Source organism: Lolium rigidum, chromosome 1 (assembly GCF_022539505.1).
Source record: "Lolium rigidum isolate FL_2022 chromosome 1, APGP_CSIRO_Lrig_0.1, whole genome shotgun sequence".
Lineage (NCBI taxonomy): Eukaryota > Viridiplantae > Streptophyta > Magnoliopsida > Poales > Poaceae > Lolium > Lolium rigidum.
Window position 1 is genome coordinate 255,071,166 of NC_061508.1, and position 19,858 is coordinate 255,091,023.

A 19,858-nucleotide genomic window follows, 5' to 3' on the forward strand; every position below is an offset into this window, starting at 1 on the left:
AGCAAATGACTGAAGCAAAAAACTTTCGTTCAGAAAAGAAAATAAAAAGGATGGGCTCGCCGGAGACCTTGCCGGAGACCACGTAGCAAACATATTACGCAGATGTAGCAAAACCACAAATAAATTGTAGCAATTTTTTTATTCATATGCTGCAAATCCTCTAAGACAATGAAGGAGACCTCGCCTGCAGCAGCGTCGCCAAAAAGGTTGCAGCAACTTCGTGTACCTAAGGTAGCAATACCCAGAACCGCTGGTAGCAACGTCGAACACCTAAGGTAGCAAACCACGCGCACCGCAGGCAGCACCTCCGCCATCGACGCGCAGAAACGGCGCTCAACGGTGGTAGCAACACCGGAGGCCATAGGTAGCAAACCCTGCCTTTGTCGGTAGCAACAATGGAGGACTAAGACATCAAACGCATGCAGCCATGGCGGGCGCTTGTCGCCGGCATTAAGAGGGAGTCGGGCTGGCTGTAGCTGCGCCCCTGCGCTCCTCAACGGCCAGCGCTGCTCGCGGCCACGACCTCTGCTGACCGGGAGAGGTGAGTGGGAGGGGATCTGGGGATGGCGGCGTGGATGGCGCGGTAGGGGAGCTCGCACGTGCTCCAGAGATATGCGGGAAGCACAAGAAAGCCTTGGACCTATACCGGCGGCCAACAAGCGGCCGCAGTGCCGGCCATGGGCCTCAAGGACGTCCTCGACGCCTCCAAACAGCCGCATCGCTGCGGCAAGAGGACGGAGTGGCCGCAACACTGGGGAGACTCCGAGCCACCATGCGCAAAATCGGAGGGCGTCTTGTTGGGCCGATGGGGGAGAAGCACGGCCACGGGCGGCGGAGGAGCAGCGGCACGGTGGTGCTTCATTGCGAGAGCCGTGCCTTGGGCGTGGGGCACGTCGGCGGCAGCGACGCGACGTGCGACTAGGCGGCAGCAGCGGCGGGCACGTCGGCGGCGAAGGCGCGGCGCACGACTAGGCGGATGCAGCGGCTAGGCACGTCGGCGGCGGAGGCATGGCGCACAATTGGGCGGCGGTAGCAGCGGCGCGCGACCGGGAGAAGCGGCGGCTCGTGCTGTGCGTGGGATACAATCTCCATGGCGACAACAGGGAAAAAATAAGTGGATAGGAGAGAAGCGGAGGCTGGGGAAGGGATAATGCAGCAGGAGCGTCATGTGTGGGTCCCACCGACGCGTGTCGTTAGCAGGAGGCGGGGGTTGCCAGCGACGTGATCCCCCGGAGGTTCCTAATCATTTTCCTAACTTAAGCGGCCTAGAAGAAAAAACAATAGAAGTATATCTTTCTAAATATATTTGTATATCTCTCTACTTCCTAAATGTATTTAGAGGCACATCTCAAAAGTGCCCCTAAAACTCTGTAGCGGCACATCTCAAAGTGCCCTTTAATTGGCTTTGGGCCAATTTGAATGAAGTACCCCTATTTCATTTAGAGACACAAGCATCTGGGCCACTTTTCAAAGTGTCTCTAAAAGTAAATAGAGGCACTTTGGTCACCTATTGGGGTAATTTGAAGTGCCCCAAAATCTCTACAGTGTAGTAGTGTCCGGGGAGAAGTCGATTGCCAAATTGTCCGTAACTTTTCCAAATCTTATTTACTCCGATGTTATTAAATGGTGAACTTTGAAATGTTCATTTTGGAGTACACTACACTTAGCAGATCACAAATTGTCTCTCATTCTTGGGAAGTCACAAAAATGTGTAAAATCCTATATGGAAGTCATAGAGTCACATCACGCCTGATGTATCGATCATGCTGCAAGTCGACCGAAAAATATCGCACTGAATACCAAGGCTCCAAACCACTTATTTGAGACAAATCTGCATAGTAAGGAGGCAACTTAATCAGGTCAAAAACATGATAGCGGTGTAAGAAACAAATTATCATATTATTTGTTCTAAATCATAATGATTTAAATTTAGAAAATCATACTTCCTGTTGCAATCTGCGCTATCATTTAAGTCAACAGTTGAAATCTGCCATGCCAACTGTGCAGCTGCAGCTGCTAGAAAAGGGTAGTATGGCCAAGCTGTGGAACATAATTAATGTAAGAAATCAATAAATGTTACTTAAGAACAATTAATTTAATTCTGATAATGATCACTAACCCAGTCCAGCATTATAACCACTAAGTGCTAAACCGCCAATAGTTGCAGTACCAAAGGCACTAATCCAGCGCTTGGTTGAATCTCCGAACCTTATGGCTGTGGACTTAACTCCTATTTTGAGGTCATCTTTTTTGTCCTGGCATGCATTATGATACGATGATAAGATACTATGTCAACCTAATAAGACGTGTTTGCTCAATTTTGATATGAAAGAATACCTGATGTGCATATATGGTATCGTACACCAATGTCCAACATATCCCAGCAATATACATTGGAAGGATGACAGTGGGCTCCAAACTATCTTTAATAGCAGCCCATCCTAATAAAGCTCCCCAGTTGAACGACAATCCGAGATATGCCTGAGGCTGTTAAAAATTTCATTGGAAGTAACTTAAGTGATCACTCTCTATAAGCAAGATTACGTTAGTACAACCTTATCACTTACCCAAAATGTGAGCCTCTTCATTAGGGGATATGAAGACACCAATGGAAGCCAAATGAGCCCAAGAACACGGCTACATAGGAAATGAGACAAATTTAGAGGTGATACTATATAATGATACAAGCAAAATATATCTGGCAAACTATCATCCGTTGGATTTTGTGGAAATTAGTACGTCAAAATGGATAAACAGGGATACATTAGACTTGTAGGGCTTCGTTATATGATTTGCACACAATGCCATATGGTAGATAGTTTCTAAGGTTGGAGTTTGGAGCATCCGGAATAGATAGATTTCATTCCACTCGCAAGAGAAAAAAAGAAGAGATTACCTTAAGTTGTTCAGTTGGGGAAGAAAACCCAAACCCAGTCCTAGTAGTAGTTGAAATCCGAGGAAGCACAATCCTTGAGTAGGAGTTACTACGCCTGATGCAAGAGGCCTGTTTTTGGTGCGCTCAACCTACAAGAGGAACATGTCCGACTTCAGTTTTAAATTTGAGCTAACTTATCCCATGAAATCATCACTTTGGAAAATTTAGTTTACTTTTAAAAATAATTAGGGTAGAAGGTACCTTAATAGTGACATGCTTGCATCTCCAGAAAATATATCCAATATTTTGGAACCTTGCTTAGCATATTTTCTCTTTATGTGGTTTAACTAAGTTGTTTGTTTAATCTACTATTTATCATATTTAGCATGACATATGACATTTAATTGTGCTAAATTACTATAATTACTATTTCAAAAGTAATAATCATATAATACATCTATAACTACATTTGATCCTTGTATGTATCCATGGTTCGAAAAACTTCAATGTACTTTCCATAACAGGGAAATTCTGAAGGGTGTTGTATGCAACTAGATGAAACTATAAAGAAGATATAAACAATAACCTTTTTGTCAAAGTCGCGGTCGATATAATCATTGACTGTGCAAGCGGCCCCCCTCATGGGGATACATACAAATCCTAAGAGTGCGAGCAGTTTAAAGTCAGGAAGCGTCCCTGGCATTGCCGCCATTGTTATTGACCTACAATGCAAAGGTTATAGGAGCTTTTCAAACAACAGTCAAATATGCTTTGAACTAAATATAAGAAAAAAATACCAAAATGCATTGATAATGTCTCCTATGAAGCTTTAACAAACCATTTATGGTGCCATGTTTTTAGTTATGAACCATATAGAAGATTTCTGTTGTTACTTGGTAATGTAAAAATGACGGCGAGCTCTCTTGCATGTGTATGAAAGTGCAACCAAACAATTAGCGAGAGCAATCATCAATGTATTTTAAGAAGTGGATGTTCTAGAACTTATATCGGATAGTGAGAACACAAAAAGAATCAATTGGCTCCCTTCACAGGGCGACACAAGCTGTGACAGGAGCCCCGGATACCACCACATCCGCCCCCTCCACCTCATAGCGGTCGCCAGTAACCTATGATAGGATAAGCCCACACGAAGTTGGCGCTGTGGGGCCCGATTTGTTGTGCGCGGTGCGGGTGGCTCACTGACTTGTGAATTAGCGGTGGAGAACCCCAAAGATCAACTCTTGTCACTGAGGTTAAGGGATATGGTTGGCGGCAGCAGTAATGTCGGCTAGGCTTCCTCTCTTGATTGGGGTTGGGGGCACGTTGCGCGCCTTGTTTTTGCGTGATCTAGGTGTTTTAGCCACAGGTTTGGTGTCCTTGTTTTGATGTTGATGAGGCACAATAACACAGCTGATACATAGTGGCAAGGGGGTGCATGGCCGCATTTTCAGTCAGCTTAGGCAAAACTCCACCGTAGTTGGACTTTTCGAAAGAAATATAAACCTTATTCAAACGGAGGTAGTATTAACAAGCTAGAACCTCGATCGCAAGTTATATGCATGTGAACGGAGGGAGTAGTAGTAAGCATACCACATGCATGGCCAAGCGAGGAGCCAGCTGCCGATGGGCTTCTCCAGACGAGCGAGCCTCGCGTACGGGAGCGCCGCCTCAAGTGACCTCTCCACCCACGACACCGGCGGGGGGCTGCTGTCCTTCTTGTCTTCCTCCGTCTTCTTGTCTTCCTCGGTCTTCTCGTCTTCCTCCGTCTTCTCGTCTTCCTCCGTGGACTGAGAGGGGGCCGAGATCGTGCGCGCTCGTGCAAGAAGCTGGCGGGGAGAAGGACCATGTCGACGTAGTGGGAAGACGCCTCTGTGCTGGCTGAGGCGGAGGACGGCCATGGCCTGGGAGGAGGTCGGGATCGCCTGTGATCGTGCAGAAAGCTGGCGGGGAGAAGGACCCTGTCGATGTAGTGAGAGGACGCCTGTGTGGTGGCTGACGCTGAGGAGGGCCATGGCCGTGTTTAGGTCCTTCGTGTACGGGGGTTTGGCACCACGGAATGATATGTGTGTAAATCTGAATCTTAAGCTAACGAAGCAACTAAGAGCAGGATATTTATAGGGCGCGCGCTAGCCGCCGGCCGGGCGACTAATTTCGTAGTTCTGGCATAATTAATATAGGGCGCGCGCACGCTAGCCGCCGGCGACTAATTTCCGTCTGCGGACCGGTTGTGCCTGCCATGCAATGCATATGTCCCATTTAACCTTGTAGGCAGCTGAAGCTCTGCGGTCGCTGGTCTCGGACTTCGGAGGCAGTGCGAAAAGTAGGAGCCAGTTTTTTCCAGGCATGACCAGTCGAGTTTCTTGACAAGGAGAAATCTACAGGTAGGATCCACGCTTCACGTGCTCGATCGGAAAGAAGAGAGAAAATCTATTGTTTGTCGCGAGATGAATCAGGTTGCAAGTTGCAACTCCGTCCGTGCACTAATGTAAGATATTTTAGATACTTTTAAAATAGGCTAGATAAAAACAACAAGAAGTAAACTTACTCATTAAAGGTAGACTAGATACAAGCAAAATTGAGTGAACCTATAGAAGGGCTAAAATATCTTATATTTTTCACCGAGGAAGTATATGTATGTACCATGAGTATGGTGTACGTAGAGTATATACTCTCTTTTTTTACAGTTCACCAGGGAGAGCGAAAAGCTCTCGCCTGAATTTTTCATTTCATCGTGAGATCGGGTGAAACCCCGTTTTTGTTTGGCAGCAAGTTACAAGGGGAGAGGGAGACATCGCCCAACGCAGAGAGGGGGCGAGCTCGAGGGCAGAATACAACAAAGAGGAGCCACAATTACGTCCGTTCAGGGAGAAGATAAGTGGGCCACAAATCGACATCAACGCGATGCTGAGGTAGGCTTGCACGCCAGAGAGCGGCATCATCCATGTAGGGCTTGCGCAACAGCGAAAGGGAGGGAGGGAGCTTCTCGAAGACGACCCCGTTCCTGTGCTTCCACAAGTGCCAAAGGCGGAGGAGGCGGAGAGTTGCAGCAGTGGCCGGTAGCGCGGATGGCGGCAGAGCACACCCAACAGCCTAGGCCACGGGGAGGGCAGGGTCAGGTTGAGCACCCATGGCAGCCCAAAACCGTAGCGCGAAGGGGCAACCGAACATGATATGGGCAGCGGTTTCCAACGGAGCGAGGCAGATAGGGAAACTGCTCGCCGTCAGGTCGAGGATCCCTTTCCGGTGGAGGTTGGCATGGCACTGAATGCGCCCGCGAACGAGGAGCCATTCGAAGAAGCGAACTCTGGAGGGTGCCTAATTCTGGCGAACTCAAAGTTGGTGTCCCGCACCCCACCAAAAAATGCAGAGTTTGTAGAGGTCGGAGGTGCGGAGGGCGCCACCACTCTTGGCACACAGAGGAAGCGATTGGCTGTCGGGAGAGTCAGTGAGCTGAGTGTCATAGAGCACGAACTCGAGGGCGCCATGTTGAATGGTGGCGGTGGCGGAGAGTGGAGGCGCCAGGTAGCTGTAGAGGCCACCGGTGACAATTTGACGAACCGTGGCGCAGGGAGCCTTGCAGTGAGAGAACAACTCAGGCATCGCCATCGCGAGAGGGCCCGCCGATGACCACGCGTCCAGCCAAAAAGCGGTGCGAGCTCCGTCCCTGAGGAGGACCCGCGAGACACTGCGGTAGAGCAGGAGGAGCCGGAGGAGGGAGGACCAGTGGGCTCTGCAGAGCGGAGCGCCGCGCCCCATCGAGTCGATAGGAGCACCACCAAGGGTAGGCCACACCCAACGTGGCCACGACGCCTCCGGCACGGAGTGAAGCCGATGCAGGCGCTTCAGTTAGGCAAGCGTTATGTTCGTGCAGAGAGCGTACGCCCAGGCCACCCTCTTCCTTCGCGCGGCAAACCAGATCCCATGCCACGAGGCACTGGCCCCCGGACACACGGTCAGTGCCCGCCGAGAGGAAAGCGCGGCAAAGACGATCAAGAGCCGCAATCACCCCCGCGGGCAGCTCCAGGGCACCCATGGCAAAAGTGGGGAGAGCGTCGAGGACGACATTCAGGAGGACCAACCGTTGCATCAAACACCTCTTTCCTATAATGAACATGTTGAGTACGCTCGTACTCATCCCTCTTTGAATCCCCTGCTTAGATTACCTGAACAACCAGGAGGAGGCCACCGAAGGAGCTGAAGGAGTAGAGGATATCTGCTATGAAGAACCAGACCTGTCCGGAGGAGTAGAAGGGGTGGACTTCCTAATCGCCTACGGACTATTCCGTCCCACTCCAAATCTTATGGTTAACATGGGTATTACATCGCAATAATCACTGGACGACATTGGTTATTAATCCTAAATGAATAACCCAATTGCAGTGAAACCTCCACCAATACTCATACATGGTTCCATTGCCCACCACATAGTCATATTCATAATTGTGAAAGTAATACTTTGCTTTTAATGCAAGAGTGATAAGTATAGTACTTTGTAAGTAATTTGCTAAAAATACTCAAAGTGACATGAGCAAGCGATGAACTTGCCTTTTCTTGACTGCAAGATTATGCAGTCAAGGACTTCGATATGGAATAACTCCAAATTCTGAAATAGCATCATCGTCCGGTAAGAACAATGTTTAAAAGATTGTAAAATATAATATATAATGCATAAGTATGAGATGCAATCACTCTAATCATAACCTAACCCCGATGATTTTGGATTAGTCAGTTGAAATGATTGGTTTAGGGTGTGTTGTACTTTTAGAGATGGTTCACAAACAAGGTTCTTATTAAGGTTTTGATTAACTTGGTAGCATAAATAAGTAGTGTAATACATCACAAAAATAACATTACTAGCACACAACAATATCATTTGGTATAATCTTAACATGTAATGAACAATTGTCAGTTTTAGTAGTGTGGAAACTAAAATTATTCACCAGTCAAATACTACCTCCGATTCAAGGAATAAGGCGCCCTCGTTTTACGTGCTTTTCGTTTGACTAAGTATTACTTGAAATATATAAATATTGTTTGTATAAAATTAACAACATTAGAAAGTTCTTTTCAATACGAATCCAACAATACTAATTACATATAATATAACCAAAATTTTGTTGCTCGATTTTTGTGGTCAAAGTTTGTCTTGAAATACGCGTGCGCCTTATTCCTTGGGATGGAGGTAGTAAGAGATACTAGCAGCCTAGGATTATGAACATAAATTCTAAGCTCATCCTGATGGACATTGGTTGAGTAGAGGAGAAGCGCGCGCTACCCCGAGAGGTACTTGTCCGCTTTGGAGCTGAGCGGAGTGAACACGGCGAGGCGAAGCTTTTCCGCGGAGAGAGGCAGCCCCAGATACGTCTGGGGGAAGCCTTCAACATGGCGCTAGAGCACATCTTGGATGCCGGCGAGTGTCTCCGGCGGCATATGCATGGGGACGAGCATGCTCTTCGAGTAGTTGATGCAGAGGCCGGAGGCGTGCTCGAATTGACAAAAGAGAAGACGAAGCCGTTGCGCCGCCCCCACCTCGGCTCGGAGGATGATCAACGTGTCGTTGACGTACTGAAGCACCAGGCACGAGGAACCATCGACAAGGGGGTGTTGGAGGACGTCGTCGCGGTGAATCAGGCGTTGGAGGATGTCCGTCGTGACGAGGAAGAGGTACGGAGAGAGCGGGTCGCCCTGCCGCAGCCCACACATGCAACGAATCCACCTCCCAGGGACACCGTTGAGGAGGACGGTGGAGCGGGAGGTGTCCATCCAAGCACACAAAAGGGTGGGGAAGCCACGAGCGAGCAAGATCCTGCGGATACTAGCCCACATGACTGAGTCGAAGGTTTTGGCGAAGTCCAGCTTGAGGACGATGCAAGGGGCACGGCGGTGGAAGCACGTCTCGACGAGCTCGGTGGCATAGACGAAATTATTGGAGATGTTTCGGTCGGAGAGGAAGCCGGTCTGGTCCATGTCGATGATAGCGCCAATCCACCGCTGCAGCCGGGAGGTGAGGGCTTTGCAGATTCTTTTGATGGAGCACTTCTGAAGAGAAACCGGCCTAAACAAGGCCGGGGCGAGGATGCCGACGAGATTGGGGAGGAGCAAGACGTGCGCCCTGTTGATGCGCTGGAGATCAGCCGCGCGGGAGTGGAATTGTTCGAATACTCGAAAGAGGGTCGGCCCGAAGGAGCCCCAAGCGGCGCGGTAGAAGCTGGGACCATGCCCATCGGGACTTGGGGCACTCGCGTGGTCAAGCGAATTGACGACCGTCGCAACCTCCTTGGTTGTAAGCCCAACAAGGCCCGCACCATCGATGTGGGGTAGTTGAAGTAGCGTTCGTCGATGTCGAAGTCTGAGGAGTCATCCGTCTGCCGCCCCATGAGATCATCGTAGAAGGGGAAGAGGGTGGCAGTCTTGGCCTCATGGTAGGAAACGGTCATGACGCGCACCTCAAGCGCGCGGATGGAGTTGTGGCAGAGGCGTTGGGAGGCGCAGGCGTGGAAGAAGCGGGAGTTTTCATCCCCCTCCGTGATTGCTCTGAACTTGCTGCGGTGTTTCCAGCGCGTGGCACACTGAAGTACCAGGCGCTCGAGCGTCGTCCTGCACAAGACACGTAATGAGAGCTTGTCCAAGGAGAGCTTCCGAGACTCCTGAAACAGATCAAGCGGATCAATAAGGAAGGAGCAGTTATTTTCAAATTTAGGGTTGAAGCAGTGCGAGCGTTTCCAAACCTTGGCGGCAGAGCGGAAGGACTTCGGGTGAGCGGCAATATCTCCTGTCGCGTCATCCAGAGCTGGAGGTCTGGACCAGGAAGGGAGGGTGGTGGGGAGGAACAGGGGATCAAGAAGCCAGGCGTTCTCGAAACGGAAGCAGTAGGCTCTAGGGATGGTGGTGGAGGCGGTGACGATGAGAGGCACGTGATCAGAGGTGGGGCGAGGAAGGGAGGAAAGGGAAGAATTGGGTAGGGCGAGGTTCCAAGCTAGGTTGAAAAGGGAACGTTCGAGCCAAGCTAGGACAGACGAATCTCTCTTGTTAGACCAGGTGAAGCGCCGATCTAGCAATGGGGGCTAAAAAAGAACCATGTTACGGATGGAGTCGTTTAAAGCCGTGGCCAGCGTGAGATCAAACTTATCGTTGTTCTTGTCGCTGGGGTCACGAACGAGGTTGAAATCGCCAATGACAAGCCAAGGGATGGGGAAGAGGGGGCCAAGGTTCTCGATCTCAGAGAGAAACGCAGATGTGAGGGAGTGGTTGGCGGGAGCGTAAACGTTCGTAACAACAAGGGCCAAGTCAGAGAGCGAGGATCGCAGAGAGGTGGACAGGGAGAAGCGGTCGCAAAGGACGGCCAGTAATGAGAATTGACTAGGGTCCCATGCAGTGAGCATCCCACCCGGGCTACCGATAGCGTCAAGGGTTTCGAAGGAGGAGAGGTTGGGGGAAGGATGGAGGTGGCGGTGAAATTTATCATGGAGCGAAGCTTCGTTTCTTGGATGCAGACAATCGAGGGAGCAGTGGAAGAGATCGCGTCACACACAATGGGCTATTTTTTTTTCAAAAAACCTAAGACTTGAGTGTTCCACGATTCGATTTTGACATCACCATGGCGACTAATCATCAAAACGATCAGCACCGGGAAAGATACAGAGGGTACATGGAGAAGCACACACACACACACACATAAGCCTAAAACCAGAAGAAGGGTAGGAAGGACGGAGACGAGCGGGGGCACGTTCCATCTAGGGTCGGCAGCGACGGTGCCGTGGCGAAGACACGGAGAGACGTCTAATCACCGGCACCAGAGGGCACCGACGAGCAGCAGATAGTGGCGGCGAAAGCATCTACCACACGTTTACGGAGAGGCTTGGCCATAGCAGCGAGAGAGCCGTGTTTCTTCACCTGATTTTGTAGGACATCAGTGCACCCGCTGAGGGCGTCCTTGAGGCCATGCAACTTGACAGCGCGCACCTCAACAGGCTCGTAGAGCTAGGACTCCTTGGAGGCCAGGCGGGAGTTGCGCTTCACCGGAGCTGCCATGGCGGACCAGGAGGCACGGGGCCCACATCAACGGGCACAGCACGAGGGTGGATCAGCGGCCAGGGTGGTATCGACGATCTCAGTGATCACCACGCCACGTCACGTCACCTAGTGAAAGCCAGGGGAGGGCCAGAGCTCAGATCCCTGGACACCGTCGGGGACCCGGCGCCAGTGTCCAACATGAGTGGGTGCGAAGAGCGCGAGGAGCCGGAGGAGGGCAAGGAGGAAGGGCAGCGCCTGGGAGAGATTGCAACGCTATCCAGGATGTCGAACAGCGCTTCGTGGGGCAGCAACACATCATCGACACCGTCAATGCCGCGGTCACCGCGGGAGTCGTTGTCCGTGCAAGGGGCCGGAGGGAGGCAAGCATGGACTAGCGGCAGCCGCCCCAGCCGACGGTTGAACATCGGCGGCAACGGAGGGCTGAAGAAGGGCATGTACTCCCCGTCGCTATTGTAGGAATCCTCGACGCGCCATGCATGGACCTTGCATAGCGTGATCAGACGCGAGCCCCAAGGCTCACGAGTCAGCAGGATCTCAGATGGGACAAACTGCGCGTGTCGCAAGCGCACAATGGCGCGGACAGCCGCACAGTCCGTGCCAGTGAGAGAAGCAACGTCAACCTCCAAAGTCTATCCGGAGCAGCTGAAAGCGGCCGCGACGTTGAGGTGGCTCAAGTGCTCGACAGGGACATGGCGAGCGAGGACGAGGGCCACCCACTTGAGGTTGCAGGGGATGCGATCGACGGCCTCCTCACGCACGAGGTGGAAGGTGGCGCCGTCATTGTGGAAAGACTGATGGAGGATGGCGAGCTCCCTGTCCTCCTCAGAGAGGAAACGGGAGTAAACGTCGCCGATGGAGGAGGCGACCATCATGACATGAAGGCCGGGAAGCTCGGCGAAGATGGCCCCAGCGCACACACCAGTGGGCGAAGCGAAGGGAGGAAGCGAGTCGATGTAGACAACCACCATACGCGCCGCCTCCATGTCGCCAGGGGCATGCACACTTCCATGGGAGGAGCAGCATCGTCTGACTCCACCTCCTTTTCGTCGTCCGCCAAAGGGCTAGGGGACGAAACCCGCGGAGGAGGCAAAGGCTCATCCATGGGGATGAGGCTCTCGACGACAGGAGGTGGCGGCGCACGGGAGGATTCTCCGACCTCGAACAACGAGGCCATGCGACGGGAGGGAGAGGCCGAGCGAGCACGGCGCGCTCCAGAGAGCGGCGTCAGCAGCGTCAACAGCGCGGTACGGGGTGGAAGGGGTGACGGGGGTTGGCTGCGGGGCTGGAACGATGGGGCGTCGAGCGAATGGGAATGAATGTGGGCTGAGTGAAGGGCATGGTGCACTCGCGTGGACGGTGGCCGGAGCAGCCACACCCACTGCAGCGGATGGGATCTCGACAGGAACGCACTTGGTGGAAAATAGAAAGGCAACGAAAACACCCGTCGAGGCTTAGGTTTTTGAATGGCGTGGTGGGTGTTTTTGGAGAAGGAAGGGGAGGGAAGCACGCGACGTCTGGATAAGAGCGGGGCAGCGGGGAGCTAGGCGCACTGAACAGAGGTGGATGGGAGGCCGGAGAACCAGGAGCGCCGTTGGGAGCAGCGCATGGCTCGAGGAGAGCATGGGCATGGTGCGGAGCTCCGGAGGTAGGCAATAGGGGTGCAGCCGCAGACGCGGTTTCCTTGAAGGAGGAAGCGACCGCATACGCGACAAGTAGCTGTGGCGGTAAAGCCTCCACAGTTTGGGCGCGGGGAGGAGGAATTAAACCTTTTCCACCGAACCCAGAGGAGGGCGCGGGAAGGCGAGACCATGCAAGCAAAGAGCGACGACGCTTAACTTGCATGACCGGTGGGGCCTGGTCGAACAGCGCAACGGCTAACCGTAAGTATATACACTTAGTCGACCGAGGGCACTGGCACCCCAGCCCACCAGATTTCAAATCCCAGATTTGACACTTTAGTTTCTCATATAGGCGGAATATTTTTTAGTGGGGGGGGGGGGGCGACATTTCCGTCGACAACGAGGCACCTGTGACGACTCGTCAATCTCAAGACCCGCCGGATCAGTTCTTCGACACAATCTCTCGAATGTTCTTATAGGGGTAGGGTATACGTGTGTGCATTCATAAGGGTGAGTATGTGCGTGTATGTGTGAGCGTCTTTAATTGCACTGTGTTTCGCAAAAAATAATAATTCCCATGCATGTCTATATTCTCACGGACAAGAGATATGGGTCTTTAGTGCATAGATATATTCGTAATTTAAAAAAAATTAATTTTATTTTTGGATAGAGAGGTAGCACCATTTGCATACTGTATTTCCGGGAATGCTTTGTATTTTATTTCTCTGTGCAATAATCTCTCTTGTCTCTTGTCGCTAGGTTTGGAAATTTAAATCGTCTCCTGGGTGTGTATGCTCCCTCTACCTAAAAAATATATTTTGAAATGTTGAATTTTTTTTATAATTTCTTTTACATGTACATGTCCACAATATACGGTGTTCGTCAAGTTTTGCGAGGAACCAATATTTTTTATGATCTATATAAAAATGAGAAAATTTATCTTCTAAAATGCCTTATTTTTAGCATTGAATTTTGTTTTTTTATACACGTCACATGATAAGTCGATTTTCCATGAAACAACTTTGTGAACACATAGCACGTGAAGATGTACGTGCGAATTTTTCGTTTCAAATTTTTAAAATTTTAAAATATGTGTAACATGCATTGTAAAATAAAGAGAGCTATGTTTCCATGTGCTAAAACACTACTCCCCGTTGGGTTCCATTTTTTACATATAATAGCAAAGCTTTTGTCTAAGAAACGCCACGGTACCGGTACGAGAGAGCGCGCAGTAGTCCAGTTTAAGTCTTAACATGTGGTCTACAACACAACTACTCGGCGGGAGAAAAACATGGTAGCAGAGAGCGGCCGCCGCACGAGTCTTTTTTTCAATTCAACGAACTCAAGCACATTCGTAATTTCTGAGAGACCCAACAACCCGGCCAATGGTGACGACGCCGGCCATGAGCAGGACAAGAATATGGTCCTAGCGGGAGGAAAGCAGTAGCATCGGGCGTCGGCGAACGCGACTTGGACCAATCGGACGTGGCACGTCATGCCGGCCGAGGCACAGCCGGGCGACGATGTTAGGAACGTTCCCTAAGGCTCGATCAGCTGACTGAGAACTTCAGCTGATGTCATACCCCGAATTTTTTCGTTTTTGTTTTAAACCGGCGTGAACTGGCCGTCAAGTGTTACAATGGTAGCGACGTGTTTTTCGTTGGAACTGACCAAGCGCAAAACTACGTCAAAGCTAGAGTACGTCTGTACATACACGCGCGCGCATCTCCGCGGAGGCAGCAGGGGAACTATTAGCCCAAAGTTTCAACTAGTATTAGCACGCTGAAGTGCTGAACTGAGCGATCCATTCATCTCAACGAAGAAAGAGAGCACTTTCATCAATCGATCATATATTCCTGTAGATTGGAGCGGTCAAACCAAGCTAATGTTTTGAACCGACTGAGCTAGCTGTGAAAACACACAAGTTGATTACCCCCACTCTCATATTTAATACTAAAATAAAGTCATGCGACCCAAAATAATCGGTATTGCACTCGGTGCGCAATTAACCCAGTTAATTGCAACCTGCCTTGTAACTGAAAAAGTGTCAATTACAACTTGTAACTCGAAAAATCCAGTTACAATCCCACCTGCAACCGAAAAGTTGCGACTGTACTTCAAGGAAAAAAAAACTTAGTTACAATCCCACCTGCAGTCAGAAATAACTTAGTTGCGACTGCAGTTTAACCAAAAAAAAAACTTAGTTACAACCGCACTTTAGCTAGAGAAACCAGTTGTGACCCCACTTACAACTGAAAAATCTAGTGACAATTTCACTTGCAACTGGAAAATCTTTGTTACACCCAGAATTGCGACTAGAAACTCACAATTGTGGCCCCACATGCAACTAAAAATCTTAGTTGCATCCCCACTTGTAAATAGAAAATCGCAGTTACAACCCCGCTTGTAACTAGAAAATAACAGTTGCAACCCCACTTACAACTGGAAAATTTTAGGATCAGTTTGATTCCTAGCCACACTTTGCCAAGGCTAAGTTTGGCAAGTGTGGCGGCCACAAAAAGTGTGACTGAGAATTGAGAATTTAAAAGCCACAAAGTGTGACAAAAATTGGCAAGATATTCACACAATAACAGGTGAACCATGCATATAAATAATAGTGTGACAACTTTAAAGTGTGGCAAGAATCAAACACATGCCAAATTGACAAACTTTGGCTTAGGAAATTGTGGCTGAGAACTAAACACCTCTTTAGTTGCGACCCCACTTGCAACTGAGATATTCCGGTTGCAACATCACGTGCAACTGAGAAATTTGTAACCTACTTGCGGCTAGAAAATCTTAGTTGCACTCCAACTTGTAACTAGGAAATCATAGTTGCAACCCCGCTTGCAACTAGGAAATCGTAGTTACAACCCCACTTATAACTGGAAAATCTTAGTTACAACCGCACTTACAACTGATAAATTCCATTTTCAACAACACTTGCAACTGCGAAATTTTAAACTCACCTGCAACAAGAGAATATTATCTTGCCCCCACTTGTAACTAGGAAATCACATTTACAATCCCGTTTACAACTAGGAAATCACAATTGCAACCCTACTTGCAATTGTAAAGCCTAATTTGCAGTGTCACTTGCAACCTCACTTGCAACTCCTGCGCTATCACAGATCACGATATAATCCATTGGTGTTGGAATCAATTTAGCTCTAAATTAAATCTAGGTCAACCAAGAATTAGCTGAGTACCATTTGCTATGTTTTCTCTATGCTAAAAAACAAACAATTGCTTTCAGTGCACTATTATTCATGACCCTTTGTTTGAGTTACTTTTCATGTTATAACATAGTTGCTAAGTTCTATTATTAGAATTATATCTATCATGCCTATGTTTAGAGTACTTTGATCCCAGCTCACAATGCTTTTACCATAACTTGATCAAGATTATGTTGGCTTTATGTCCCCTCAAAAATTATTTTTGTTATCACTTACCTACTCGAGGACCAGCGGGAGTTAAGCTTGGGGATGCTAATACGTTGCAAACATATCTATAATTTTTGATGCTACATGCTTGTTTTACACTAATTTCTTTATATTTTGTTTACACTTCGTTGCACTTTTATACATTTTCCGGAACTAACCTATTGACAAGATGCCACAGTGCCAGTTCCCTGTTTTCTGTTGTTTTAAATTTCAGAAAAGTTGTACGGGAAATATTCTCAGAATTGGAAGAAACAAAAGCCAAATTTCCTATTTTACTGTAACAAAGATGGAGTCCAGAGGGGAGATGAAGAAGCTCCACGAGGCGGCCTCACCTTCCCTTGGTGCGGCCAGGCCATGGCCGCGCCATGGGGTGGTGTGGGCCCCCGGGCACCCACCGACATTGACCTTCCGCCTATTTTTTCACCTGTTCGCAAAAAACCTAAATACCCGAGCCTCCATCCACGAAAAGTTCCGTCGCAGCCGCCATCGCCGACCCTAACTCGGGAGGGTTCTGAAGCTCTTCCCGACACCCCGTGATGCGTGCAGTTAACACACGTCCGTTGGGAACCCCAAGAGGAAGGTGTGATGCGTACAGTAGCAAGTTTTCCCTCAGAAAGAAACCAAGGTTTATCGAACCAGTAGGAGCCAAGAAGCACGTTGAAGGTTGATGGCGGCGGAGTGTAGTGCGGCGCAACACCGGGGATTCCGGCGCCAACGTGGAACCTGCACAACACAATCAAAGTACTTTGCCCCAACGTAACAGTGAGGTTGTCAATCTCACCGGCTTGCTGTAACAAAGGATTAAACGTATTGTGTGGAAGATGATGATTGTTTGCGAAGAACAGTAAAGAACAATTGCAGTAGATTGTATTTCAGATGTAAAGAATAGGACCGGGATCCACAGTTCACTAGTGGTGTCTCTCCCATAAGATAAACAGATGTTGGGTGAACAAATTACAGTTGGGCAATTGACAAATAAAGAAGGCATAACAATGCACATACATATATCATGATGAGTACTATGAGATTTAATCAGGGCATTACGACAAAGTACATAGACCGCTATCCATCATGCATCTATGCCTAAAAAGTCCACTTTCAGGTTATCATCCGAACCCCTTCAAGTATTAAGTTGTAAACAACAGACAATTGCATTAAGTATGGTGCGTAATGTAATCAACACAAATATCCTTAGACAAAGCATCGATGTTTTATCCCTAGTGGCAACAGCACATCCACAACCTTAGAACTTTCGTCACCGTCCCAGCATTTAATGGAGGCATGAACCCACTATCGAGCATAAATACTCCCTCTTGGAGTCACAAGTATCAACTTGGCCAGAGCCTCTACTAGCAACGGAGAGCATGCAAGAACATAAATAACATATATGATAGATTGATAATCAACTTGACATAGTATTCAATATTCATCGGATCCCAACAAACACAACATGAAGGATTACAAATAGATGATCTTGATCATGATAGGCATCTCACAAGATCTAACATGATAGCACAATGAGGAGAAGACAACCATCTAGCTACTGCTATGGACCCATAGTCCAGGGGTGGACTACTCACACATCGATCCGGAGGCGATCATGGCGATGAAGAGACCTCCGGGAGATGATTCCCCTCTCCGGCAGAGTGCCGGAGGCGATCTCCTGAATCCCCCGAGATGGGATTGGCGGCGGCGGCGTGATGTCTACGAGTGCTTCTATTCTTGTAGACAGTGTTGGGCCTCCAAGAGCAGAGGTTTGTAGAACAGCAGCAAGTTTCCCTTAAGTGGATCACCCAAGGTTTATCGAACTTAGGGAGGAAGAGGTCAAAGATATCCCTCTCAAGCAACCCTGCAACCACAAAGCAAGAAGTCTCTTGTGTCCCCAACACACCTAATAGGTGCACTAGTTCGGCGAAGAGATAGTGAAATACAGGTGTTATGAATAAATATAAGCAGTAGCAACGGCACCAGAAAAGTGCTTTTCCCAGGACTGTCGTGTGGTTGATGGTGGTAATATTGCGGACAGTAGAGATGCAGTAAAACAGTAAACACGCAGCGATAGCGTATTTAGGAACAAGGCCTAGGGATCATACTTTCACTAGTGGACACTCTCAACATTGATCACATAACAGAATAAATAGATAAATGCTAGACTCTACACTCTCTTGTTGGATGATGAACACCACTAACGTGTAGGATTACACGAACCCTCAATGCCGGAGTTAACAAGCTCCACAATATTCGATCTTCATGTTTAAATAACCTTAGAGTGCATGACAGCATCAACATAACCAAACCAAGTACTAACATAGCATGCACACTCGTCACCTTCACGCTACGAAAGGAGGCATAGATCACATCAATACCATCATAGCAATAGTTAACTTCATAATCTACAAGAGATCACAATCATAGCCTACGCCAAGTACTACACGATGCACACACTGTCACCATTACACCGTGCAGGAGGAATAAACTACTTTAATAACATCACTAGAGTAGCACACAGATAAATTGTGATACAAAACACATTGCAATCATAAAGAGATATAAATAAGTACTTCACTATGCCATTCATAACAGTGAATAAGTATTCTGTGAAATATAGCCTAAGAGACCCGCACGGTGCACACACTGTCACCTTTACACACGTGGGACAAGGAGTCTCCGGAGATCACATAAGTAAAACCCACTTGACTAGCATAATGACATCTAGATTACAAGCATCATCATATGAATCTCAATCATGTAAGGCAGCTCATGAGATTATTGTATTGAAGTACATAGGAGAGAGATTAACCACATAGCTACCGGTACAGCCCTTAGCCTCGATGGAGAACTACTCCCTCCTCATGGGAGACAGCAGCGTTGATGAAGATGGCGGTGGTGTCGATGGAGGAGCCTTCCGGGGGCACTTCCCCGTCCCGGCGGCGTGCCGGAACAGAGACTCCTATCCCCCAGATCTTGGCTTCGCGATGGCGGCGGCTCTGGAAGGTTTCTCGTACCGTGGCTTTTTCGTCGAACGTTATAGGGTTTTCGCGACGGAGACTTTAAGTAGGCGGAAGGGCAAGGTCGGTGGAGTCCTGGTGGGACCACACACTAGGCCGGCGCGGCCAGGGCTTAGGCCGCGCCGCCCTCATCGTGTCCCCACCTCGTGGTCCCACTTCGTTTCCCCTTCGGACTTCCGGAAGCTTCGTGGAAAAATAGGACCCCGGGCGTTGATTTCGTCCAATTCCGAGAATATTTCCTTACTAGGATTTCTCGAAACCAAAAACAGCGGAAAACAAGAATCGGCCCTTCGGCATCTCGTCAATAGGTTAGTTCCGGAAAACGCATAAATATGACATAAAGTATGCATAAAACATGTAGATATCATCAATAATGTGGCATGGAACATAAGAAATTATCGATACGTCGGAGACGTATCGGCATCCCCAAGCTTAGTTTTCGCTCGTCCCGAGCAGGTAAACGATAACAAAGATAATTTCCGGAGTGACATGCCATCATAACCTTGATCATACTATTGTAAACACATGTAATGAATGCAGCGATCAAAACAATGGTAATGACATGAGTAAACAAATGAATCATAAAGCAAAGACTTTTCATGAATAGTACTTTCAAGACAAGCATCAATAAGTCTTGCATAAGAGTTAACTCATAAAGCAATAAATTCATAGTAAAGGTATTGAAGCAACACAAAGGAAGATTAAGTTTCAGCGGTTGCTTTCAACTTATAACATGTATATCTCATGGATATTGTCAGTGTAAAGTAATATAACAAGTGCAATATGCAAGTATGTAGGAATCAATGCACAGAGTTGATACAAGTGTTTGCTTCTGGGATAGAAAGAATAGGCAAACTGACTCAACAATAAAAGTAAAAG

At 48.5% G+C, this 19,858-nt stretch overlaps 1 protein-coding gene across 1 annotated transcript; it reads right to left on the reverse strand.

Moving 5' to 3' along the window:
- Window positions 1–1,333: 1,333 nt before the first annotated feature.
- On the reverse strand, window positions 1,334–4,943 carry LOC124683533 (4-hydroxybenzoate polyprenyltransferase, mitochondrial-like). The gene is made up of 8 exons (XM_047218034.1): window positions 4,466–4,943; window positions 3,462–3,597; window positions 2,897–3,024; window positions 2,568–2,637; window positions 2,338–2,487; window positions 2,120–2,255; window positions 1,944–2,040; window positions 1,334–1,831 (listed from the first exon to the last, which is right to left on the reverse strand). The coding sequence occupies exons 1-8, from the start codon at window positions 4,885–4,887 to the stop codon at window positions 1,762–1,764; spliced, it is 1,209 nt and encodes a 402-aa protein (XP_047073990.1). The 5' UTR covers window positions 4,888–4,943; the 3' UTR covers window positions 1,334–1,761.
- Between the last annotated feature and the right edge of the window lie 14,915 nt (window positions 4,944–19,858).